Source organism: Panthera leo, chromosome D2, assembly GCF_018350215.1.
Source record: "Panthera leo isolate Ple1 chromosome D2, P.leo_Ple1_pat1.1, whole genome shotgun sequence".
Lineage (NCBI taxonomy): Eukaryota > Metazoa > Chordata > Mammalia > Carnivora > Felidae > Panthera > Panthera leo.
The window spans coordinates 60,011,461-60,037,602 of record NC_056689.1 but is presented as its reverse complement, the minus strand read 5'-3'; the positions used below and the strand labels follow the sequence as shown (position 1 = coordinate 60,037,602).

Sequence of the window (26,142 nt, the reverse complement as noted above, 5' to 3'; positions counted from 1 at the left end):
TATAACTCCTACAACTCCCTCTTTCCCAGATGTCTGTCCACATGCATGTGTTTTTCTGAGTACCTCTTGTGTACCAAGCATTGTGCTCAAGCTAAAATGGTACATGTACACAGAAGCTTCTGTTTAGAGATCCTTCATTTGGAACAACTGCAAACTTCCTCCAGGTTCTTGATGGTAAAATCCCTTCCTTGAGACTGCAGCATCAGCATCCCTTTGTTTGAAATGCAGAATCTCAGGCTCCACCCCAGAAGTCAGAATCTACATTCTGAAGAGATCCCTTTTAAAGTTTGAGAAACACTGCCCTAGAAGACTGATTTCACAGACAACACAACCTAAGGAGACAAGTATCAAGTCCAATAGGATTTTGCATCAAACCAAAGAGGGGTCCTAGGAACTAAATGGAGGTAAGCCTGTCCCTGATTGCATTCAGATTGGAAAAGTGAGTATGTCTGGCACTAGCACCATTGAAAGAAGCACAACAGCACTTGGAAATTGTTTGTAGTTCGTGTTTATTGGTCTGTATAGTGCCTTAGAACTTCCAAACACAGGGGAACCCCTCAGCCCCATCTTAACATAGGAATGAGTTAACTTGTTTCAATGCCTGTTATAAAAAAACAAATAACCCTTCAAAAATCTGATTTAACACATTTTTTATTTCACTTTTTTCCATTTCTTTATAAAACAGTCATCTCACTAGCAGCTCTCTCCCCTAAATTGGGGGAGGGGAGGGTGGAGGAGGTTGGACACCTCCAAAGAAGGAGGGAAGGGGGAGAAGGGCCCAGGGTTACCTCCTGAGGTTCTTCTGGGCCTGTTTCAACAATGTGTCAAAGTCAAGAGAATCAAATTTGCTCTTTACAGGAGCAGGGTCAAAGTCTTCCCGGTTGGAGTCTATAAAAATAGAGACAGACATCAAGGTCTCTGACAATACTTCCCAATCACAGGGTCCTCAAATGGCCAGCCTCCTCCCACCCCACTAATGGATGGAATAACATCAATCACCCTGGTGTTAAGTAAATAAGACTAAAGAGCCCCCATTTCTCCTCTCATCCCACCCCCTTTGTGTTCTTTGTGTGTCACCTAGTGACAAGTCTACCTAGCTCCACTCTCAAAAGGTTGGAAACCCTTCTGGGGACAATATGAAGTATACCAAAGCCTCGGGGTCTCCTCCACTCACCAAGATCAGAATAGCTTCTCTTGCAGAACTGCCTGCGGCCCCCAAAGCAGAGATCAAAGGGCTGCTCATCTGCCTGCCTTAGCTTGTGGCCACTCTCGATGGCTGCAAATGCCTCTTCAGCATAGCGGTAAGTGACGAAGCCGTAGTTGTCACTGGTGAGGAAGGTGAGGCAGAGGCTGGGATGGCTATTTAGGCACTTGCCAAGGAGAAGAGATACTTCCCAGGGTAGAGAGAGACTCGGGTAGTTCTTCTTCCCCAAATGGCCAACCCTCTGACTAGGAGTGAAGGTGTCATCCTACATTGCCTAACACACCAGAGGAAGGAAGGGGGAAAGACAAAGCAGCACCAAGGTAGACAAATGGGGTGGAAAGGACATTCTGACCTAAAGGTCCAACCTTACCCTTGGACACGGAAGTGGATAGTGCACTCCTCAATCTCTCCAAAAACAGAGAACCTCTGTTTCAATTCTGACCGAGTCATGCGGCCAGGTATCTTCCCAATGAAGACCACTCTTCTCTCCTCCTATGTTGAGACAAGGAAAATTGACACACCATGAGCCAAGGCCACTGCTGCAGAAGGCTCTCCAAGCTCATGGCTCAGGGGCAAGCCCCATCCTCCCAGGACCTATTCCTCTACTCACTATTGCACGCTCCTTCTGCAGCACTCTCTGCCTTTGGTAATGGTCATGTGAACGATAAGAGCTGTACCTGACATGAAAAGAAGGTGCCATCAGCCCCCCAGACATTAGACAACTCAAGTCTCAGAACTCTCAAATTTGGGATTTGCATCCCAGATACCCAGACTCCCTGATCACACACTCACCTCCGCCTCCTGTCACTTCTCCGGCGGGGGGATGGGGAGCGGGACCGGCTTCGGGAACTGGATGACGAAGATGAGGAAGATGAGGAAGATGAGGAGGAGGACGAGGAAGAGCATCTTCGGGAACGTCCAGAAGAACTGCAACTGGATCTAGAGAATAAAGAGGCATGCAGGAATGCTGGGAGTGGTGCAGATATATTCTGCTTACCTCACCTTGGCCCCAACCTTGCCTCCCTGTCCGGAAGCTCAGGACCAAAGGAAAAGCAGAGGAAAAGAGATCTAGAAGAACTCCACAGATGACCAAACTGAGCCCTCATGAATTTTAGGCGTATTTGGAATGTTTTAGAGTGTTCTCACATAGATCATAGTTATTTTCAACTATGCAATTAACAACAAAAACGTTTAACAAGTCAAAGAAAAATAAATGGAGACTTGGGAATAAAGGGCTGGGCCCTAGGTCTAGCTGGGGATGCCAGGCCTGGGTCTCTGGGTTCCTGCTCCCCTAACATGTCTCATAGCAGTACTGTGACCAGGATGTAAAAAGGAGGTGACTTGCTAGACATGGAGTAGAGGTCATTTCTTAAGAGGTCATTCTGGCTCAGGGGCACCTGGGTGGCTCAGACGGTTAAGCGTCCCACTTCAGCCAGGTCATGATCTCACGGTTAGTGAGGCTGAGCGCCACATTGGGCTCTGTGCTGACAGCTCAGAGCCTGGAACCTGCTTTGGATTCTGTGTCTCCCTCTCTCTGCCCCTCCCCCACTCGTGCTCTGTCTTGCTCTCAGAAAATGAATAAACATTAAAAAATTTTTTTTTTTTGGGGCGCCTGGGTGGCGCAGTCGGTTAAGCGTCTGACTTCAGCCAGGTCACGATCTCACGGTCCGTGAGTTCGAGCCCCGCGTCAGGCTCTGGGCTGATGGCTCGGAGCCTGGAGCCTGTTTCCGATTCTGTGTCTCCCTCTCTCTCTGTCCCTCCCCCGTTCATGCTCTGTCTCTCTCTGTCCCAAAAATAAATAAACGTTGAAAAAAAAAAAAATTTTTTTTAAAAAAAATTTTTTTTTTAAAAAGAGATTATTCTGGTTTAAAAACAAAAAATTATTCATGGATTAAGTAGGAAAATCTTGGTCTTTAACTGAGAAAAAGGCATTGCCAGAAAACGTATGAGGCCACAGTGACAACCAAAGGAACTGCCCAGACTCTTTCCTGGACAGATGATTAGAAGAACTGCCATTAACAAGCTACTTATCCCACCTTCCAACATCCCACAAGAAAAGAGCAGAAGTGAGGACTGATAAAGTATGTAAAGGATCAAACACGGGCGAGACGCAAGCCTAATGGTCTCCCCAAGGCAGGGGTCAAGGAAGCAGCAGACCTCGGTGATCCCCAAACTCAAACAGGGTATAGAAGCTATCTTCTCACAGCTTGCCTCCTTCAATAATCCAGGAAAGGGGAAGAAGACAAAAGCCAAGGACAGAAGTAGAAGCCTTAATGCCTGAAAGCATCAAGCTCAATGTGCAAAAGCTTTCTAAGTAAACCAAAGGAGAGCCCATGGACTTCCTAAATGAAGAGGACCTAACAGGCCATCAGAGCTCACCTTCGCCACCTCTTGTGTGGGGGGGAGAGGGACCGGGACCGGGACCGGGATGAGGAAGACGACGATGAGGATGAGGAGGAAGATGCTTCGCTGGTCCGGTTGGACCCAGAGCTGATAGAACGGCTGCTGCGGCCACGGCAGCCCTGCCAACCCCGGCTTGGGGGGCTGGCCGACCTGCAGGCTTTTCGGTAACAGCGCACCGACCGCTGCTTGGCTGAGGGCTCAGGGGGAGTCCTAGTGTTCATGTCATTCCGGCAAGGTGAGGCCTCAGGGGAGAGCAAGGCGGATGGGGCAAGGCAAGTTGCTGGGGCATCTGCCTGCTCACTGCTAGTCCTGTGATCAAGTGGCTCCTGGGAGGCAGCTGTGCGTGGGGGCAGGGGGGCGGCCAGGCCCAGGGACAAGACGGGTTTGATGGTGATGTCCTGATGGCGTTTGACGTTCCATCGGGAGCCCACCTCTGGAATGACTAAGGCAGGCGTCTTTTTGGGGGGAGTCCTGCTCCGGACACAATAGTCATGGTCCCCAGAGCCCACATGGACTGGACTAGGGCCATGGACCCCTTCTTGGAGGCAGGCTGCAGCTGGATGTTTGGCCTCTGTAACTCCTTCAGGCTTCAGGGTTCCCTCCTGGGCGGTGGACTTAGGAGATTTGGCTTTGGCCAGCAGTGAAACAGCAGCCAGGGGCTTCCATAATTGGTGGGGAGGGGTGGCTGGTGGGGTGAGCCCTGTGAGGGGAGGGAGGATGGAGATAGCAGGATGAGATCCGATTCTACACTTCCAGGGGCTCCAGAGACCCCCACCTCATGTCACAAAGTACACCAAAGGTCAACAGCCCAACTTCTCCCACTATTGCAACTATTCCTTCCCCCAAGTTCCCCATCTTGGGGACCGAGCAATATAAACCCAGACAGCTAGTGTCCTCCTGAACCCCTCAGCCTCTCACTGCCCAAACCTAGTTAGTGACCAGCTCCTATATGGTCTACCTCTCCATTCTTAGACCCAGCCCTCCCCCTACACTGCCTGGGCTGCATCTGCCTGGACTCCTGTAATCACCTTCCAATGATCTCCTGCCTGGGGCTTCATGCCCATCCACCTGTTTTCTACATTCCTGCTACAGGGAACGGCCCCGTAACCAATTGCTTCTTCAATGCAAAGATAAAGTCCAAACAGCTTAACACGGCATTCAAAGTTCCCTTCATCTGACTTCCTACTTAACACTTCAGCTTTATCTCTTGCTTTAGTTCTGCCCACCACCCTCATCAGCCACTACACTCCAGTCAAACCAAACAACTCATAATTCCCCAAAACGTAACAGGCTGGTTTCATTTCTTCAGTTCTCCAGCAGCTCCATCTCCCTAGAATGCCCCATCCCCTAAACCTAATTGGTATTAGTCATCTTCTCAAACCTCTGCCTCCGGGATAACACCAACTGTACATGACCCTCCCCTGACCGACCCATTTCAGATCCCACTATAAACCACAAAGGCTCCTTTAACATACGATCTCTGATACTCAACATGCTCGTTTATACATCTGCTCCCTGGACTGTGAGAATCTCAAGGATGAGGATCAGATCTCTGTATTCCCAACAACTACACACACCCAGTGCAGGGCAGACTCTACAAACATTCGCTGCATAAACTAATCAAAGGCAGAATTCCCCACCCTGAACCCACCTGCCACGTTGGCCAGTTCTGGGGCTTGTAACCGGTCTAGGGGCCTCTTCTCCTGGGGAGTGTCAACGTTGCTGGCGGGGGAAAAGGGAAAGCCTGGTTCATTGCCTCCTCAACATCTTGTATATGTTTTCCTCATAAAGCAACGGGAGAGGGGTGTGTGCAGAGAAGAATAGGATACACAAACTGCCCCTATCACTCTCCTCCAGCACAAATGCGATCTTACTGACTGAATGTAGTTTGGGTCTCAGCTCAGCTCTGTCCAATTCTAGGAGGCAGGCTGGCTATGACCTTAAATACCCCCCACCTCCTTTAAGCCAGGAGACTTGCCTGCCTAGCTCAAACCAACCCAAAATCAACATGGATGGGAATATGCTTGGCAGCACAGGATAGGGTACCATGAACATGAAAAATGAAAAAAGGCCTCTCAGTGCTGGAAGACTGAGGAACAAGGAGGTCCAGGGTACTTCGTCCAAGGAGTCAGGAGAGCCCTAGCCACCAACACCTTACCCCACTTGATCTTTTATCATCACCAGTGTTGAGCAAGCTTAACACTTGATAAAAGGAAGGAAAGAAATCCCCAAAGGCACAATTTGCCAGAAGACAAAAGGCAACTCCAGGACATTTGGAATCCCAGACTGGAATCAGCCAGAGGATGGTACACACCCTCCTACCTACCACCCAAGACAGTGCCCAGTAGTGATGAGCTGAGGAGGGGAGGGGGAAACAGGGAAAGACTCTAAAGCTGACTAAAAGCCCTGTAACAGAGGCATCCAGTTGACGGTCCTGAAGCACCGGCCGGCTGCTGACCAACAGCTGTAGGGTAACTCGCTCATATGTCTCCATACTCACCCTGAGTTTCCTACAGCCAAGCTGTCAGCAGGAGCCGGGGGAGGGCACTCCTTTTTGGCTGCAAAGAAACCAAATTAGTTAAAAGGCCAACCAGATGTTCCAGATTGAGGAGGCACAGAAGGGCTGGCTTTGAGACCCAAAGAAGAAAAATCCACTTTGTGTACATATATCACTGGACTCTCCCCAGAGAGATCCATTCTCTTCTAGTAGGTACCCAGGTACTATTTTTAATCATGTTTCTGCTCAGAAATATCTGTTAACTTCCCAGTGAGTCTGAGATAGAGTCCAAACTTCTAAGACTAGCGTTCAAGGTTCTATATGACCTGACTTTCCAGTCTTGGTCTATTCTGGTTCTACACTTACACCATATTACATTTTTCCTTGTATTGTAGATAACTTGTTACTAACTCAGGGACATTTATGTAATTTTCCTCCCCTATTAGACCATAAGCTCCTTACGAACAGGACATAGTATCCTCCAGAGCACCTAGATCCTTGCTTTGTACTGAGTAAGCTCAGCTATCCACTGTCTTCCAAACATACAATCCTCCTTATACTTCTGCCTTTATTCACTACACATGCATCCTGTATTTCAGAGCCCAGCCTAACAGCCAGTTTTCTAGAAAAATGTCCCCAACCAACCCAACCCACTGGGACCTCCACATCCAACTACTCTTTATAATTCTTGCCATGCTTACTGCCACCTGTCCCTGGCTTAGACTGTATTGTCCATGAACCTTGTCTTCCCCTTGCAATCAGATTGAAACTACTTCTCTGGGACTGAGACCGCCCCTCCACCGTTCCCTTCCTTCCACCTAAGCAACTACAGGGCTGGGCCCAAATAAAGCATCAATAAAAAGCGATTACAGCATAGCTACCTAGGTGCCCTCACCTTCAGATTTCTCAAACTGCTCCAGCAGACTGGACAGGTCCGATGCCTCAATTCCTGTGGAAGTACACAACACAGGATTGGAATCCAGCCCCTATCGACTGAGTGCCCAGGTCCTGGAATTCCCAAGTCATCTCCCAAATCAATTCCCTTGATGCTGTCCCTAACCACTGTACTAAGCAAACCAAGGCAGCAACACAAAGCAGAAGAAATCAAACAAACCCAGAGCTCGCTCTCTCAAGAACCCTCCAAAAAAACAAAGAACCCTCCAAACAAATCTGACAAAGACCAGTCCCTATGAGAGTGGTTTATCGTGTTCTATGGAGGACACTCCCCATCCAACCCCCATGCCTTTCACATCAACTAAACCATGTGGCACTTACCAATCTCACTGATGAAAGCCTGTACCACGTCCTCAGGGCCTTGAGTCCGTGGGGTAGGCAGGAAGGAGAGTTTCCTTAGACGGGCTGGGTGGACAGCAGGCACCTTAGTTACAGTGCTCTGCTTTGGTGTGGGTGTAGGAGCAACCTTGGTAACAGGAGAGGGGGGCTTCTCCCTGGGCCTTGTCTCCTGGATCTCAGGCTTTAGCCTCTCTGATGCAGGCTCCTCAACATCCACACTCTCAGCAGACAAACACGGTGGAGCCTTAATCTGGGGGCTTTGCATTGGGGAGGACACCTTATGTTTCAGATGAGGAGACACAGGCACTGACTTGACTTCCACCTTGGTGGGCTCCACCTTGGTGGGCTCTATCTGCAAAGCTCCCTGGCCAGTTGACCCAAGACTGAGAGGAGGAGCCATTGGCACAGAAAGTACACTTTCAGGAGGGCCAGCTGGGATGCCACTGGGCTCCACCTTGGATGGGGGAGCAGCTCTCCCAACAGATGCCAGAGGCAAAGGAGGTGGTGGCATAGAAGGCCAGAATGGAGGGTGTTGCAGCCCTGGGCCCCATCCCAAGGGCCCATAGGCACAGCTGGAGCTGTAAGGTGGGACTGGGGCTGGAGGGGGTACCCAAGGCACATTGCAAGTGGGGGGCACAGCATAGGTGCCAGGAGTACCAGATACTAGGGGCACTGTTGGTGGCGGGGGGAGGCATGGATAGCCAGAAGGGGACACAGGGGGATAACAAGGCCAGGGTGGCACAGGAGCATAATGAGTATAGGGATCAGGTGGCACCGGTCCCATAGACATTGGAAGACTGGGAGGCTGCAAGGGAGGTGGGGGCAGACTGGGGATCCCTTGCCCACCTGTAGGAAGGGGCATCATGGGAGTCATGCCTAGCCCACCTGGGGGAAAAGGCAAAGCAGTGGGCATTGTGGAGGGCATGGACTGCACAGTAGGAGGTGGAGGTCTTGCTGGTAGTGGTATCTCTTGGGATGGCACCTGTTCAGTGGGAGTTGAGGCCACAGGTTTGCTTGCAGGTGGCTCAGGACTAGGAGAAGCAGGGCTGGGACCCATAGGCACAAAGCAAGCCTCAGGAGGAACCTCAGGGCTTCTCTGCAGAGTTGTCTTCTTGGCTGGGGCTGGTGGGATGACAAGACAAGGGATGTCTGCCAGCCCTGTGGGGGTCTCTGGGAGACTAGGCCACTTCCCAGCTGGGGGCTGGGGACTCCTCTCTTCTGCATCTGCTTGGCGCTGCTGCCTTCGTCGCCGGTACTCTGATAGGCTAAGAGGCCGAGGTCTGGCTTCCTGGGTTGTGGCACTGGTACTACTTTCTACCTTCAAAGGACCCACAACCTCCCGGACTTCGGGGATGATGGCCTTTAGGGGGTCCAAGGACTCTGACTCCAGAAGTAACTGGGGAGCTGGACTCCCCTGGACTGAAGACACTGCACCACGTCTGGGATCAGATGGCCTAGATTTAACTAGCACAGGATCAACTGGAGCCAGGTCACTGGGAACAGAGTCAACTGGTGCTGAGTCGGCTGGGACAGGGTCACCTGGTGGCAAGTCATCTGAGATGGGAACAACCACTGTAGGGTCAATTTCTGCTGAGTCAGCCAGGACTGGGTCAGCTGGGAGAGGGTCAACCAGCTCTGAGTTGGCTGAAGCAAAGTCAACCAATGCAGGATCAACAGGTACAGGGTCAGCTTGAACAGGGTTAACTGCAGTGGGATCAGTTTCAACAGACTCAAGTGGCATGGGGTCGGATGGAGCAGAATCAACCAGTGAGAGATGAGTTGGAACAGGGTTAGCGTGGATGCTGTCTACCAGGTTGGAATAAAGGTCTAGAGGATCTTCTTTAGCAGCACTAGCTTGTCCAGCACTACTCTCCAAGTTCCCAGAGCTAGGTTTCTCCAAGGCAGCTGCCCAGGCCCGAGCCCAAGCCCGGGGCTTCCCTCTACTACGGGGAGGTGCGACCTCTCTTTTAAGTTCCTCCTGAGGCAAATTTCCTGCCTGTGAGGTTATCTCTGTAGCCACAGTAGATTGCCCACGAGAAGATGACCTCAGCCTCCTGGCATAGCCTTCTGTACAGGCTGCTGGCTGCTCTTTGCTCTTCTTCCTCCTGCCCTTTCGAGCTTTCTGGGAACTCAGCATTGTGTTGGCTGGTGGGTTCTGAGACTCCTTGGGCATCATTGGTTCCATGACCTCCTTGGGCTCTAACAAGCAGACTGACTCCAGGTTTTCCTCTGACAACCCCTCTTTCTGAGGGCAGAGGTTCTCCTTGGGCACAGCAGCCTCTGTCTCTGACTCTAGTGTAGGCATGAGTAGCTTCAAAGCTGGACTGGCCTCTAGTGAGTCATCCAGAAGCACAGGCTGGGGTCCAGTAGGAATCTTCCGTACCACAACTGGGATCTCCAGGTCATTGCCAGCTGTGGCTGCCTGGCCCACAATCTCTAGCACCACACAATCCTCAGGCAGTGTCAAATCATCTGGCTGCTCCTGAAGCTCATCCTCGAGTGATGTCAGGTGGGTGAGGTTGGGCAAGCAGTATGGATGCATGGCCCGCACCAACTCACTCAAGGAGGAGATGCTCTCGTCGCCAGCTGCCTGCACTGCCATCTCTGCTGCTGCTGTTTTATCTTCCTCCTCCGGGCAGGCCAGGTGCATAGGGAAGTCTGGAATACTGCTCACGGAGTTGTCGAGCTCCCCAGCAAGCATCTGGCCACTAAAGCTGGCCACCTCCTCCTCTTCTTCCCCATCGCTACGCTGCTGGGGAGGAGGGGATTGACCCCAGCGGGCTCTTGATCTTGAGGGTCTCCAGCTAGGAAGCTTAGGGAAGGAAGTCTCTAAGAAGGAGGGTGGGGAGAAGTCCCAAGGGGGATCTGAGAGGGACATCTCAACCTGCAGAAGAGAAAAGAAGCTACAGATATTTTCGCCAAGGATATATTTTTCCAGGCCTGTCCCCACATACTTCTCCCTCCTGGGAGTCTCCGAGGCTCCCTAGGTCAGGCTTACCCCACTCACTCTATTACTGCCTGTGCTGGGCCCCAGTGGGTCAACTGGGGTGATGAGGTCACGTTCTGGAGGTGTCCGGGAGAGGGTGAGCAGCTTGTGCAGCTGACAGGGAGAAAAAGACCTGAGATGAGTTTGTGCTTCACAACTATATAAGTAGGCCCACAGTCATGGTTCTAACATTTGCACCAACCACATACCCTCTTCCCCTGGTCCCACACTCACAGAGGAGCCCTCCCGAGGTGACACAAGCAGTTCTGAGTCAGGAATGCTGTCAAACGGAGACAGGTTCTCGGAATCTGCATTGTCCAAGATCTCTGTCAGAGCTGTGAGCAGTGACACTTCATTCTGGTCCTCCAGAGATAACCTGCTCTGCTCCAGAAAGACAAAAGAAAGGTCCTACCATTATTCCTAATGGTCTACTGGCCACTCAGAATGACTGCAAGCCAAGAGAATCAGCCTCTCAGGCTCAGTTCAGCTCAATTTGCTAGACTGCCAGGAAGCATGGGCTCTAATCTCATTCATTACCATCCCCACCCCTCTAATGCCAACAGAGGCCTGTCAGAATTGATACTTAGGCTTATGTTTCACATACTCCTTCCACCCCTAGATGTGGGATGCTCAGCAGACAACCCTCGGCTAGGCTGGAATTGAACTCAAAACACAGATGGGAACCCCCCTGGACATGTAAGTTGGGGGCCCATGCAGGACTACAGTCCAAGCCTGCCAGGGCATGTTCACATGGGATATAATCTGGCAGCTTGTAGCCCAATTCTCCTGGAGAAATAAGAAACACACTTCAAGGACTCAGTTTAGGTATCCAGGAGCCAAGATCCTGGGAAAGCAGAGCCACCGGGCCATAGCCTCCAATGCAAAGCTCCTACCTGAAGACCTCCAAACCCAGTCCCAGCTCACCTCCCCAAGGCTCCCAAAATCTTCAATGAGGGAGATGAGGGAGGCATCCATGTAGCTCTGCATGGTCCCCAGCAGTGTCTCATCCTGCAGTATCAGCTCCTCCATCTCCAGGTCCTTGTCCCTCAGACAGGGGCCAAGCCGAGACAGACTGACAAAACCAGAATCGTCCCCTTCCTCATGCAGCAGCACCTGAGGCAAACAGGACAGTCAGAAGGGTGTAAAGTCTGCAGAGCACGGGGCACCTAGGGCAGCTGAATGATATGCTCTGTAAACCAGGTGCCCAAGCTTCCACCAATGGCCCCAGACTCAGCAGGAGCCCCACCAGAGCCAAACCTCTGGACTTGCTGGGCAGAGAGAAGTACAACCTACGAAACAAAGCCCCAGTCAGGATGGCAGTGTCCATGGATCTTCTGGGCAAAAAAAAAAAAAAAAGTTTGGACTCCATCCAGAAACAGTTGGAGCCACAGAAGATCACTAAACCAGGGAGTAAAAACATCAGAAAGAACAAGATTTTTCAGAAGAGTCAAACAGTCTGAGGGGTACACCGAAAGAGTGGTGGTCAGCAAACAGGCAATTTCAGCTCCAACCACCTTCCCTCTCCCAAATCCTGCCTAGGCCTCTCTTCTCTGCTTAGCTTAGAAACCCTACCTTCTTCAAGATAACTCAGGCTTCCCCAATCCATGCTGATCTCTCCTCACACCCCTGAATTCATTCAGGTTTCTGTACCAGTGGCAATCACATCTTGTCCCCTCTCCACCCCATGATAGTCCTAGCATCATTACTAAAACTAAATTCTAAGTTCCTTTGGGGCAAAATAACCCTTTGTACGATACTAGCCTATATCCTTCTTTGATCTTGGAAGGGTTTAAACTGTTCTTATACTTCCTAATTATTCGTGATGCCTAGCACCGTGTCTTATACACAGCTGTGATTCACACTTAATTCACACTTTTATTTTGAAGGCCCTACAGTGTGCCACTGAACCTCTCAATGGTAGTCCCAAAGGAAAAGTCTCCTCCCTACTCCTACCATGTGAGAGCAAAAGAAGAGAAAGCTTGATTCCTTGAGTCAGTACATGGAAAAGCCCCACCCCACTACTTGCCTGGGAACCAGCAACATCTTCAGCCTTGTCAGGCAGGGAGCCACCCGCCCAGGCCTGTCAAGAGTGTGGGTGTGGGCAGAGCCAGAAGTAGCTGGAATGGGACTGGCAAGGCCAGAGGCCAAAGCCAGGGGTATCTCCACTATAGGAAACAGATGATGGAAAGACTGAATAGAAACAAATACAAGCCTCCCTCCCCCACTCAGCAAAGGGAAACTCTGCACCTCTTTCAAGAGAACGCAAAAAAAAAAAAAAACACAGGTGTGACTATACCCTCCAAACCCACCCCCCTAACCAAGCTGAGGAGTTCAAATGCCCAGAGAGGAAAGGCTAGATACACTTTAGGAGACCAAGTCCAGAGAGGAAGTGAAAGGTGGCAGGTTTTAGGCACTAACTCCTCCCAGACCTTCACAATCCTATAATTACAACCAGCAGCTGAATAGCACCTGGCTCAGCAAACACTCCTCCTGGGTGAGCAAGGAGACTGCATCTCAACTTGCCCTGCCACCTACCTGACCCAGCCACCAGGCCAAAATCTTTAAGACAATGCCCAGCTCTGGGAACCACTCACCACCTCCATCAGGCAGGTACTGGAGCCCTAGTCAGAGACACCCCTCTCTTCACCTGACAGCACCTATCCCTCAATCCTCACACAGCACAGCTCCCAGATACCAAGATCATCTAGCAGAGAAACCCATCTGGCTTTCTCACATCCAGTCTTGTCCCTACAGGGTTCAAAAACAACTACAAGTTATTAAGAATACACATCTGATCACTTTGAGACTCTTCCTAAACCCTTCCAATAGCAGCTTACTGCTCTTAGCATTAGGTTTAAACTCCTTAATATGTCTTACAGGGGTCCTGATCTTCCCTACTAGGCTCTTCTCCAGTATGTCCTCTCTTACTACTGTGCCTCTCTCTCTATGCATCAGCCATACAGGTTTCTGTTTCCTCAATAAGCCATATTGAAGCCTCCCACTTCAAGGCCTTTCCATACTATTTCCAATGATGAAAACTTCCCTCCCTCACCTCAACTTAATATCCCTTCCCAGACTTCACAATATAGATTACTACTGCTGGTTATATAATCCCAAATACGCTGCACTTTTCCTTTCGTGCCACTTATCATTTATTTATTGCCTGTCTATCACGATAAAACTGGACGATACTGGAGAACACGGACCATGTGTGGTTTTACCACAGCATCCCTTGTGTCTGAATACAGTATCTCAATAAATAGTTGGTTGACTGACTAGCTTTCACATGCCCATCTTTTGGGGGGAGGACGTAAGGGAAGAGATATACATAATCTCTCCATGAGACCATCTCCAACCACCAATAACCACCTAATTTGGATTACAGCTGGATCGTGGATCCTTCCTGCCTCTCCTCCAAAAGGTGGGCAGCTCCCAAACTACGTCCCCAGAATCTTGGGCCCGAACTGGTCTGCTGGAACTGACATTACCTGGTAGCCTGCGGCCCAATTCCCACCTAAAACCAAAACAAAAAAAACCCAAAAGCTTTCAAGGACTCAGCTTAACTGCTTAAGAGAGATAACCTTTCAGACTGAGTCCAGCCCACTGGCAACTTTTAAGAAGCCCTCTGCAGAGGAGTGTGATAACACTTTCTCAGTATGGAGAACTGAAGGCCAAGCCAATAGAATCTGACAGAAAGAAACCACCCTTGTCCAATAAATGTTCAACTAGTGGTGAATAGTTCTCAAATGGCCTCTTTTCCCCATCCCCAGCAAAATTCCAAAGAGCCTTAAATACAGACCACCTCAATTTTTTGTGTGTCAATAAAAGAAGCAGGCCTTAGCCGCGGCCTCAAAAGAGATGCTGGAGGAAAAAGTGGGGGAAGGAGAAAGGATTCTCTTTACCTTACTTAGGCTTATCCCATGTATATGTTGACACTCCCCATGCCCCTTGTATCAGGAATGAAGCAGGTCCGAAAGCAACCAAAACGCCAGTGTCCATGACTCACAACCCACCACAAGCCGGTCAGACAGAAGCCGCCACAAGCTTACTTCGCAGCCCTTCAACCTCAGCCTTTCTACACTGCCCAACACACTCTAACATCCACAGGGAACTGACTCCCCGCACATCTGGAGAGTCCTTCACCATCCCCTGTCGAGAGGCGCCGTGGACCAATGCACGAGAAAAAAAACTACTCCAAGGCTCTGCGCAAAGTTTACTCTAGCAGCCCCTACCTTCCTTCCCAGCCAGGGCCCCCCCCCCCCCCACCAGCCCCGCCGGAGATGGCGGGACAGGCTGAGACACACCCAGTTCCCAGCAGTGCGGCTCCAACGCCGATACGAGATGCCGGGCAGCCTGGAGCGGGAGCCACGTGGACATCCCCTCCCCGCCCCCACGTGGACCCGAGGGCCACCCCCCCACCAGAAGCCCAACCCACGTGGGTGCCAGGGCCGCCTAGAGGGGGAGGGGAAGCCGACAAGTTCTCCCGGGAAAATTGCTCCCCCCCCCCCCAATCCCACGTGGCTCCGAAAAGGCATTGCGGCGCGGTGCTAGGGGCACCCCCACTCGGCATCCTTAGAGGAAGGTCTTAGCCCACGATTCCAAGTCCGAATCCCTGACCCCCCACCACGGGCCGTTTCCAACACCCGACTATGCCCCTCCAGCATTCCGGAGGAATGGCCATGGGGACCCCGCCTCTGCCTGCATCCCTCCAGCAAACAGCCCAGGTCCATTTAGCCCAACCTGTCTTCCGCAGCCACCCGCATAGCCTCCCGAGCGCTTCCTCCCTTTCCTGTGGCGTCCACGTGTCATCGCCCGGCACACGCTGCTTTGCTGCCAGCCGCGGGCCGCCAGCCAGCCTCTCACCTGCTCCCCACCACTCACAGCGCCCACAGTCCCATACGGCGCTTGGCTCCGACTCCCCCAACTGCTGCCGCGCACTCCACCCCCGGGGTCGGGTCCGGGGCCCCCACTTGGTGACGGCGCGACTCCGTCTCTCCGTCCCCGGCGCGCCGCCATCTTGGCCCCTGAACACTCAGCGCAGCTCTGGTCGCCGGCACCGCCTCGCCCAGCAGATTGTGGGAAAGGAACTACAATTCCCGGAAGACACTGCAAGACTGCGGATCCCAAAAGGCCTTGCGGCAAGACCCACTCGCACCTGGGAAGAGGGCCCTGGCCTCGCAAGGGAGCCTGGGAGTAGTAGTTGCTTTAAGGGGAGCCCAGCGGCACGTGCTACAGACATACTGTCATGCTTAATTTTGTGTTCCGCGGGGGGGAACCTAGTTGGGGAGCGCGAGGTAATAAGAGGAGAGTTACCATTTGCGCATCTCTTTATTGTCCTAATTTGTCCAACTGTCGGAACGCCCTCTTTATCTGACGTTCTATAATGCGGTACTTTCCTTTCCCCTTAGACCAAGTGGGCCTGTGTTTTGAAACAGCACCCTCTAGTGGGCACCCGCACTCCCGGAACTAACCTTCACCTAATCTGCGCCACTCCTGCTAGTTTAATCTTTTTTTTTTTTTTTTTTTTTAATTTCTGGTTTCATTAGGAAATGAAATAATTAACACACATCACTGTATAACTTTAAGGCATATAGCATGATTGTTTGATTTACAGGTACTGTGATTACCACCATACGTTCAGCTAACCCATCTCCGTATATAGATAAAATAAAAAAATTTTCCCCTTGTGATGAGATTTCCTTTTTAACAACTTTCCTATATACCATACAGCAGTGTTAGTTATGTAATGTTTCATATTACATACCTACTACTAATAACTGGAAGTTTGTAGAGTTTAATCTTAAAACACCGCGTTCGAGGGATCTCCTTAGGGCTTCTCAGAAACCCACACTGGCACCTCATTGCCAAATGTATTTCCCGTTGCTGCACTTTATCTTGCTGTCCTCCAAAGACAACTGGTGTTCTCCTACCTTTGTTTTCCTGTTTGGAATATTTGAACTTGGAAATATCTTTCATGCCCTCTTTTATCTAGGAAAGCTTTTTTGATCATTGCAATCAACCATGGTCCCTCTGTATATTTTCTACAGTCCATCACTATCACTGCTATTGATTCGTCATTTCAAAGATTTTTCTTACTGTTTTCTTTAAAAAAAAAAAAGTTTTCTACTCAAGTTTAAAAATAATTTCAAATAGTGCAAAACTATATATAAAATTATATTAAAAATTACACTTGGCAAATTCCAGTTCTGCTCCCCAGATTTGACCCTTGTTGCTTTTGGTGTGTATTCATCCACACTTTTTCTATGCATGTAAAAATATATATGGACACACACTGATCTTTTTTTGTTGTTGTTCAAAAATGTGACCCTTCTGGGGCACTAGGGTGGATCAGTCGGTTGTGTCTCACTTTGGCTCAGGTCATGATCTCAGGATTCCTGAGTTTGAGCCCCATGTCAGGCTCTGTGCTGACAGCTCAGAGCCTGGAGCCTGCTTCGGATTCTGTCTCCCTTTCTCTCTGCCCCTCTGCTGCTTGCACTCTTCTCTCTCTTTCTCTCTCTCAAAAATAAATAAACATTAAAAAAAAAGTGACATTTCTGGGAGCACCTGGGTAGCTTAGTCATTAAACATCTGACTTCGACTCAGGTCATGATCTCACGGTTCCTGAGTTCAAGCCCCACATGGGCCTCCCTGGGGACAGTGCAGAGCCTGCTGGAGATTCCCTCTCTTTCCCTCTCCCTCCCTGCCCTGCCCCTGCTCATTCTCTCTCTCTCTCAAAAATAAATAAAAATAAACGTTAAAATCAGAATGCGAGCTGGTGCAGCCACTCTGGAAAACAGTATGGAGTTTCCTCAAAAAACTAAAAATAGAACTACCCTAGGACCCAGCAATTGCACTACTAGGCATTTATCCACAGGATACAGGTGTGCTGTTTCGAAGGGACACATGCACCCCCATGTTTACAGCAGCACTATCAACAATAGCCAAAGTATGGAAAGAGCCCAAATGTCCATTGATGGATACATGGATAAAGAAGATGTGGTATATATATGCAATGGAGTATTATTCAGCAATCAAAAAGAATGAAATCTTGCCATTTGCAACTACATGGATGGAACTGGAGGGTATTATACTAAGTGAAATTAGAGAAAGACAAAAATCATATTACTTCACTCATATGAGGGCTTTAAGAGACAAAACAGATGAACATAAGGGAAGGGAAACAAAAATAATACAAAAACAGGGAGGAGGACAAAACAGAAGAGACTCATAAATATGGGGAACAAACGGGGTTACTGGAGGGGTTGTGGGAGGGGGGATGGGCTAAATGGGTAAGGGGCATTAAGGAATCTACTCCTGAAATCATTGTTTCACTATATGCTAACTAATTTGGATGTAAATTTTTAAAAATAAAAAATAAAATTAAAAAAATAATAATAAACATTATTAAAAAAAAAAATGTGACCATTCCAGGGGCACCTGGCTGGCTCAGTCAGTAGAGCATATGACCCTTGATCTCAGGGTTGAAAGTTTGAGCCCCACACTGGGTGTAGAGATTACTTAAAAATTAAAGAAAAAATCTTGGGGCACCTGGGTGGCCCAGTTGGTTAAGCCTCTAACTTTGACACAGGTCATGATCTCAGGGTTCGTGGGTTCAAGCTCTGTGTAAGGCTCTGTGCTGACGGCTCAAAGCCTGGAGCCTGCTTTAGATTCTGTGTCTCGCTCTCTCCCTCCCCCTCCCCTGTTCACACTCTCTCTCACTCTCTCTGTCTCTCAAAAGTAAATAAACATTAAAAACAATTTTTTAATTAAAGAATAAATCTTTACAAAAAATGTGACCATTCCATACATATGGTTCTACAACTTGCTTTTTTTCATATAACACTATAATAGTCTTTACTGAGATCTTACTTACTGATACTTTAGTAAGTATCCATTCTATTATATGACTATACTAATATTTAAGTTATTTCCAATTTTTTACTATTAAAAATTAATTTTTTTTAATTTAAATCTTAGTAAATGTACAGTGCAATATTGGTTTCAGGAGTAGAATTCAGTGATTCATCACTTATATACAACACTCAGAGCTCGTTACAAGTGCCCTCCTTTGTACCCATCAACCATGTAGCCCATCTCCCACCCACCTCCCTCCATCAACCCATAGTTTGTTCTCTATCATTAAGAGTCTTTTGTGGTTTAGGGCACTGGGGTGGTTCAGTTGGTTAAGCATCCAACTCTTGGTTTGGGCTCAGGTCATGATCTCACAGTTCATGGGATCGAGCCCTGAGATGGGCTCTGCACTGACAAGGGTGGAACCTGCTTGGGATTCTCTCTCTCTCTCTCTGTCTCTCTCACTCTCTCTTCCCCTCTCAAAATAGACAAACATTAAAAAAAATCATTTAAAAAAAGAGTCTCTTGTGGTTTATTTCCCTCTCTTCCCTCACTTCCCAATGTTCATCTGTTTCTTAAATGCCACATACGAGTGAAGTCATATGGTATTTGCCTCTCTCTGACTGACTTATTTCGCTTAGTATAATACATTCTAGCTTCATCCGTGTCATTGCAAATGGCAACATTTAATTATTTTTAATAACTAATAATTATATATATGTGTGTGTGTATATATGTGTGTGTGTGTGTGTGTGTGTGTGACATCTTCTTTATCCATTCATCAGTCAATGGACTTTTGGAAAAACTGAATTACAGTGAACAGGTGTACCTGGGTGGCTCAGTCAGTTAAGCATCCGACTTCAGCTCAGGTCATGATCTCAAAGTTCGTGAGTTCGAGCCCCGCATTGGGCTCTCCACTGTCAGTGTGGAGCCCACTTCAGATCCTCTGTCCCACTCTCTCTCTCTGCCTCTCCCCTGCTTACATGTGCTCTCTCTCTCTCACACACAAAAAATAAATAATAAAACATTTTTTAAAAAGTTATAGTGAACATTCTGGTACATGTGTACATGTATCTTTGCACTTTTTTACACTCTTCCTATGGGATAGTTTCCTTGAAATAAGATTGCTGAATTAAAGGAGGTATACATTTGCAATTTCAGTGGATAGTGCCAAACTGCCTTTTAGGAAGGCTGCATCAATATACATTCACACACACACACACACACACACACACACACACACACTTCATGAGAGGAGAGGCCTCTGTTATAGGCTTTATTTTTTTTAAGTTTATTTATTTATTTTGAGAGAGACAGAGAGAGAGAGAGAGAGAGAGAGAGAGAGATTGAGCATGAGTAGGGAGGGGCAGAGAGAGAGAGAGGGGAAAGAAAGAGAATCCTAAGCAGGTCTAAGCTGTCAACACAGAGCCCATTGTGGGGCTTGAACTCATGAACCGTGAGATCATGGCCTGGGCCCAAACCAAGAGTCGGACACTTAACCCACTGAGCCACCCGAGTGCCCTTCCCATATAGGCTTTAAAAGCCATAAATTCATGGGGTGCCTGATTTTGGCTCAGGTCATGATCTCATGGTTTGTGAGTTTGAGCCCTACATGGGCTGTCTGCTGTAGGCACAGAGCTTACTTTGGATCCTCTGTCCCTCTTTTGCTCTGCCCCTCCCCCACAATCTCTCCCTCTCTCTCTCTCCCTCTTCCCTCCCTCAAAAATAAACATTTTTTAAAAGCCATAAACTCAGAAACTGAATCTTTTCACATTTTTTTCATAAAATAGTCAGATGAGGGCAACAATAAATTTTATTTGCAATAAATCTGGGAATAACTTGCCTATAAGAAATTATTAACAACCAATACAGGATGGTACAATTCTTCCCCTATGGAAGAAACATATTCTAAGAGATGCCCTGCACATACTGGCCATTTGGGCTCTAATTATGGTCATTACTTTGGTGATTGGGCTTTGGGAAGAAGATTAATGTTAAAGCAGAAAGTTGTGCCATTTTTGCTTTTTTACCATCTAATGAAACAATCTATTCACATAAGTATGATGTCTGCGTGAAATCTACTAAAAAAATAAGTATGTCTTTGGATCTCCAATGACACCTAGACAGGCGTGTCATGGTTGATTCCTTGGCAGGTACATTTCTAAGAGCCATAAAAAACCTCAGGGGGCACCTGGCTGGCTCAGTTGATAGGGCATACATAGGACCCTTGATCTTGGGGTTGTGTGCTCAACGAGCCCCATGCTGGAGGTATAGACAGTACTTCAAAAAATTTTGTTTATAAATTAAAAAAAAAAAAAAAGGAAAACCTCAGAAACATGAGCCATCAAACTCTGGGCACCTCCAATCATGTATCCTTGCCTGACTCCATGCTCACTAAAGACTCACCTGGTTATAGTAACTGACTTGCCATATCATTTTCTATGTTGAGAAAGCGTGTTGATCAAGTGAGACAAAATGTCCAGTTTGCATGACGTATTTTTCAGTGAGAATTAACAAATCAGCACTCCGGTTTATTTATTATTGAGTGCCTACTATGTGCCAGGCACTGTTTTAGGCACTGGAGATACAGCAAGACAAAACAGACCAAATAAACAAAAACAAACACCCTCCCTAGTGGTGCTCAAATTCTACTGGGGAGATAATCTGCAAGTAAATAAAGAATCAAAATAATGTCGGCCATAAATGCTATCAGAAAATAAACAAGTTGGAGAGTGTAAACGGTAGTTGGAAACAATTTCATATGGTGTGAACAGGTAAGGTCTCCGAGGAGACGTTTGAAGTAAGACCAGAAGCACAGGGAGGACCCAGCAATTCAAAGAGTATATGTTGGGGCAGCTGGGTGGCTCAGTTAAGTGTCTAACTCTTAATTTTGGCTCAGATCATGATCTCACAGTTCTTGAGATCTAGCCCCACAATGGGCTCTGCGTTGAGCAAGGAGCCTACATGGGATTCTCTCCCCCCCCCCCCGCCGCCCCTCCCCTGCTTGCACTCTCTCTGTCTCTCTCAAAATAAATACATAAACTTAGAAAAATAAATAAAAGCAAAGAGCAGCAAAAAGAACAGTCGGTGCATAGGTTCTGAAGTGGAAATCCATTTGTTGTGTTCAAAAGGAAGACTAGTTTAACTAAAGTATTCCAGAGAAGAATGAGAGTAGTACCTAGAAAGTGTTTCATGTGTATTTAATTTGTATGATTCAGTCTCCTGAAACTGATGTATCCTGATTCACTGCCTAAATTGGATCTCTAGGTCTGCAACATTGAAGACCAGACCTCGTATGATCAGAAACCCTCACATGGCTCCCAATAATCTCTACCTCTTATTATTCCCACTCTTATTAGCCCCACCCCCAAATCGTAGCCGGCAGGGTTTATCTATGTGACCAATAACACAAAGCAGACATGATGATATATCACCGCTGAGATTAGGTTACAAAAAGACTGAGACTTTCAAGCCAGGGGCTCTTGTCTGTCTCCCTCTCTTTCTCTTTCTCTCATCTCTTACTCTAGTAAAACTAATGTGCCATGTTGTGCCTATGGAGAGCCCACATGGCAAAAAATTAAAGCTTCCGTCCAACAGCCGTCGAAGAACTGAGGCCTGCCAACAACCATCGCAGTGAACTTGGAAGCAGATTCTCCAGCCCCAGTCAAACCTTGCAGACCTGGACAACAGCTTAACTTATCTTGTGAGAACCCCTAAGTCAAACACCAACTAAGCCACTTCTGTGTTCCTGACCCTCAGACACTGAGTAAAATAATAAAAGTCTATTGCCTTAAAATGTTAAACTTGAGGGTAACTTGTTACACAGCATTAGATAATTAATATACCTGGATTGCAGATATTCTGCTAGGGAGCCGCAACCCTTCAGGGACTATCTCTTTTAGCACTTAATTTTTAGTCCCCCAAACCCAGTTTTGAGGAATGGTTTACACTCTTTAGCTTGCTGTCACATATCACCTATCATCGAATCCTTGCAATATCCCCAGAAGAATTAGAAAAGCAAAGATTAGGGGCACTGAGGTGGCTCAGTTGGTTGAGCGTTGGACTTCAGCTCAGGTCACGACCTCACAGTTTGTGAGTTTGAGCCCCGCATCAGGCTCTGTGCTGACAGCTCAGAGCCTGGAGTCTGCATCAGATTCTGTGTGTGTGTGTGTGTCTCTCCCTGCCCCTTTCCTGCTTGTGCTCTGTCTCTCTCTCTCTCTCTCAAAAATAAATAAACATCGGGGCGCCTGGGTGGCTCAGTCGGTTAGGCGGCCGACTTCGGCTCAGGTCATGATCTCGAGGTCCGTGAGTTCGAGCCCCGCGTCGGGCTCTGTGCTGACAGCTCTGAGCCTGGAGCCTGTTTCGGATTCTGTGTCTCCCTCTCTCTCTGACCCTCCCCCATTCATGCTCTGTCACTCTCTGTCTCAAAAATAAATAAACGTTAAAAAATAAATAAATAAATAAATAAACATTAAACAAAAAAATTTAAGGAAAGCAAAGATTACTATCTCCCTTCTACTGAGGAAGAAATTGAGGCTAAGGAAGGGTTGATTCATTTTCATAGAGATACACAGTGAGCAAATTATTGTTTTCTTTGGCTCATTGGTCCCATCACTGTACTAAGCAGTTGCTTATGGAAAGAGAAATGAATGAATAAGTTTCATCCACTTGGTAGGAATGCTCTGAAGGCCAGGGGCCCTTTTAGGAAAAAAAAAACCAAAAAACAAAAAACAAACTATTCCCAAATACTGGCATGCATAAGAATCACCAGAGAAACTTCTTTAAAATACAGGCTCTCGTAGGGGCACCTGGGTGGTTAAGCACAGAGCCTGATGTAGGGCCCCAACTCAAGAACCTCAAGATCATGACCTGAGCCAAAATCGAGAGTTGGGTGCTTAACTGACTGAACCACCCAAGTGCCCTAAGATTTTACTTTTAAGTAGTCTCTACACCCAGATTGACCTTATAATCCCCAAATCAAGAGTTGTATTCTCTAATGACTGAGGCAGCTAGGCACCCCTTCCTGAGAGTTTTTTGCACACTTTAAGAAACTCCTTTGGCAGAGAATGAAGTGGTGGTTGTACATGGTGATGGTGATAATGATGGTAAATGGAGAACAGGGAAAGGAGTCATGTGTCGGGGCAGGGGAAGATAAATCCTGTCAAAATTCTTATAATCATTCAACAAAGTTATAGGACACATAGTAGGTTCTAGGTACTCTGTTAGATGCTAGGGCTATAGTCATCAATAAGATATATATCATCTACCATCTCAGTGGAAAAAGAAAATTCATCCTTGAAATAGAGTGATGCCAATAATATTTGTGGATGTTTCAGGGGTAAAGAAATGTGGGAGAAAATAGAGTAGGCCGAGGTCTGTTAGAAATAAGCCCGTCGACCCAATCAAAGAAGGGACACAGAGACTCAGAACACAGTGAAGGGGGGCTTTAATCAACATTCTTGCAAGAGCAGGTGTCTGATAGACAGGCACACTCAGGGCAGTTACAGCAGACAATTTATCTCCTAGCATGCAGGTCCTTTCCCTGGTTCCTCATTGGCTGAGTACTACAGAGGTTACAGCCTTACCCAGATGTCACCTATGCCCATGTAAGGCAAAAAGTAGTCTGACTGGAACAAATGTGCATTCCCTGAGGTCACACAGAGACTTTCAGCCCCTCCTCCTTTTGGAGCATGCTCATTGCAAAACCCATGAAAATAAGCCAGGGAAATGAAGAGGGGAAGAAAAACCAGGCAGTGAAATGTTTAAGGGTTTGGGACTCCATCGTGGGGGGGAGGTGGGAGGTTTCGTACGTATTTCCAACAGGTGGTAAACCTATTAATTAGACAGCACAGTTTTTATTTGGTATTTCTGAAAATGAATCATCTCCTTTACTTCTCACAGGTCAAGGTCAGGAGAGGGAGTTGCGTGGGACAGGTTCTAGGAGCCAGAAGAAGCAGAAGCCCACCTCTCTCTGGGAACAAGCTTACCCAGTTGCTTCTGCTGCTTGTCTCTCTGTGGGGCTCCTCTCCCCCTTTCCTCACCTCACCTCTTCTCCTCAGTACCTCCTACTTCACTTCATCCCCTGTGCCTATAGTTCATTTTGCACTAATGACTGGTATTAAAAAACACTGGAATGCTACTGAATTGTTCACTTTAAAATGATTAATTTGTATCATGTAATTTCACCTCAAAAAAAAAAAAAAAAAAAAAAGCTAGGTGCTCATATTCATCCATCCAAATCAGCTAAGCCTGCCATCCTCCAGGACATGTCATTAAATTAAAGACCTTCCACAGCTATAACTTCTCTTCCTATTTTTGCCTTCACCACAGTTCCCAGAGCTGCTCCAAAGATGTTCTCTCCTTCCCCAGGTCTGGTCCATACTAGAAGACAGGAGGAAGAGCACTAGGTTGAGTACTTGTTGACTGTGTGACCTTGCACAAGATACTTAACCTACCTAAGCTTGGTTCCTCAAGGACTTAAACCATTTACTTTAATCACTCATTCAAAAGCACTGAGATGATATTTCCTTAAAGAAAACAGGGCCACTAGATCAGCTGGGATGGGAGTGGGAGGGGTTCCTTCCCAGGGGAGGTGAAGCTAGAAACTGAGGTTTAAAGGAGGCATTAATTAATTAGTAGGCAAAGAAGAGGGAGAAGAGTGTTTTACAGACAAGTTCAAATTTATAAATCTGAATTTCAGTTTTCTTGCTCGTTCAATGGAGGTAATAACATCTTCCTCCAAAGGTCGTTATGAAAAGTAAATGAGATCTCAGGTTTGTGAAAAACTTAGCACGGTGCCTGTTACACTGTATGCTCAACAAATGCTATTTTTGCTTCTTCCTTGACTTCCAACTTGCATTGTGTAATCTAGAAGGGAACCTCAGATTCAGAGGAGGCAAAGTCCCCTATAGGGTGGGTTGCAAGCCCCTTTGTCCACCCAAGTGATTGGTGATCACCTTGGAATCTGGTTAAGCTAGTTGTTTGGAATGAGTGGCCTCAGGGGTAAGTGGTCACAGGATTGGGGGAAGGCAACTTCATGGACAGTAGAGAATGAAAGGGGTCAACGCAGACAGCCCCTCTCCTCCACACTAGCTCTAATCCTTCAGCCAATCCAGACCACTATTGACACTCTTGAAATAACAGATAACCTCATAGAAAGTAGGAAGGGGCTAACATATATTGAGAACTGACTACACGGCTGGCATGAGGCTAGGTGACTGGGCATACATGTCTAGTGATTCTCACCAAGCTGCAGGTACCAATTACAGAGGTTAAAGCCAGAGCTCAGAGTAGGGAAGTCAGTTGTCTCAGGTCATTTGCTCTGTAATTCAAATCTAGGTATCCCAAATTCCAGGCATGGGTTCTGTTGCTTTTGGTTCTCCTTAATCCTTCTACTGCTGACCTCTGCCTGGGGGAATGTGAGGAGGAAGTGGACAGAGGCAGGGGATGCTGCCAAACAAAATACCTGTATAAGTATGGATGGCTTCAGTCAGGTCCCCCTGCAGCCCCTGAGGTAAGGGAATCCACAGCGTGGATGAGAATGCTGGAGTTAAGAGTGTGGCTGTGCTCACAGCTCCCTTGCCCCACCTTCTCCTAAGCATATGGAGGGGTCTAAGCATCTCTGGGTAGGCTGTCTTTTCAATCCCCAGACTATGCATCTGTCCATCATTTCGTGCTCCCTCAGCAAAAGCAAAGATAGAAGGGGTCTCACACTTAAACCTTAAACCTTCACATCTTGACAGCTGGTCAAGCCAGCTGTGTAAACTTTGGGCAGGAGTGGGGGCCGTCAAGGCCCCCCCCCCCCCTCGCCAAGTAATGAAGAGGAAGGGGACCCCCTACCCAGTCTGGGCCAGATGCCCTAGAGAGGGGACACCAGCCCAGGTCCAGAGTGTCTACTCCTTGGAGCCA

The 26,142-nt window shown here is 47.8% G+C and overlaps 1 protein-coding gene across 5 annotated transcripts; it reads right to left on the bottom strand.

The window, feature by feature from the left end:
* Positions 1-507: 507 nt before the first annotated feature.
* PPRC1 (PPARG related coactivator 1) lies at positions 508-15,463 on the bottom strand. 5 transcript variants are annotated; one of them, XM_042907966.1, is made up of 14 exons: positions 15,247-15,462; positions 11,308-11,496; positions 10,618-10,767; positions 10,396-10,497; positions 7,380-10,281; positions 7,000-7,053; positions 6,108-6,165; positions 5,259-5,329; positions 3,584-4,307; positions 1,997-2,143; positions 1,815-1,881; positions 1,575-1,696; positions 1,175-1,326; positions 508-888 (listed from the first exon to the last, which is right to left on the bottom strand). In XM_042907966.1, exons 1-14 carry the CDS (start codon positions 15,397-15,399, stop codon positions 785-787), a joined length of 4,995 nt encoding a protein of 1,664 aa, XP_042763900.1. In that variant the 5' UTR covers positions 15,400-15,462; the 3' UTR covers positions 508-784. The 5 variants fall into 5 exon arrangements, with proteins under 5 accessions (XP_042763900.1, XP_042763902.1, XP_042763901.1 ...); XM_042907968.1 differs by having other exon boundaries at positions 10,405-10,497; XM_042907967.1 differs by having other exon boundaries at positions 10,618-10,764.
* Between the last annotated feature and the right edge of the window lie 10,679 nt (positions 15,464-26,142).

What these genes read in the sequence shown, in the direction of transcription:
- PPRC1 (XM_042907966.1), bottom strand. Translation starts at nt 15,399, where the DNA reads ATGGCGGCGCGCCGGGGACGGAGAGACGGAGTCGCGCCGTCACCAAGT. An exon ending in TTGGCTGTAGGAAACTCAGG is followed by an intron (nt 5,330 to 6,107) that starts GTGAGTATGGAG and finishes TTCCCCCGCCAG; the next exon opens with CAACGTTGACACTCCCCAGG. An exon ending in GAGAAGCTATTCTGATCTTG is followed by an intron (nt 889 to 1,174) that starts GTGAGTGGAGGA and finishes CTATTTTTATAG; the next exon opens with ACTCCAACCGGGAAGACTTT.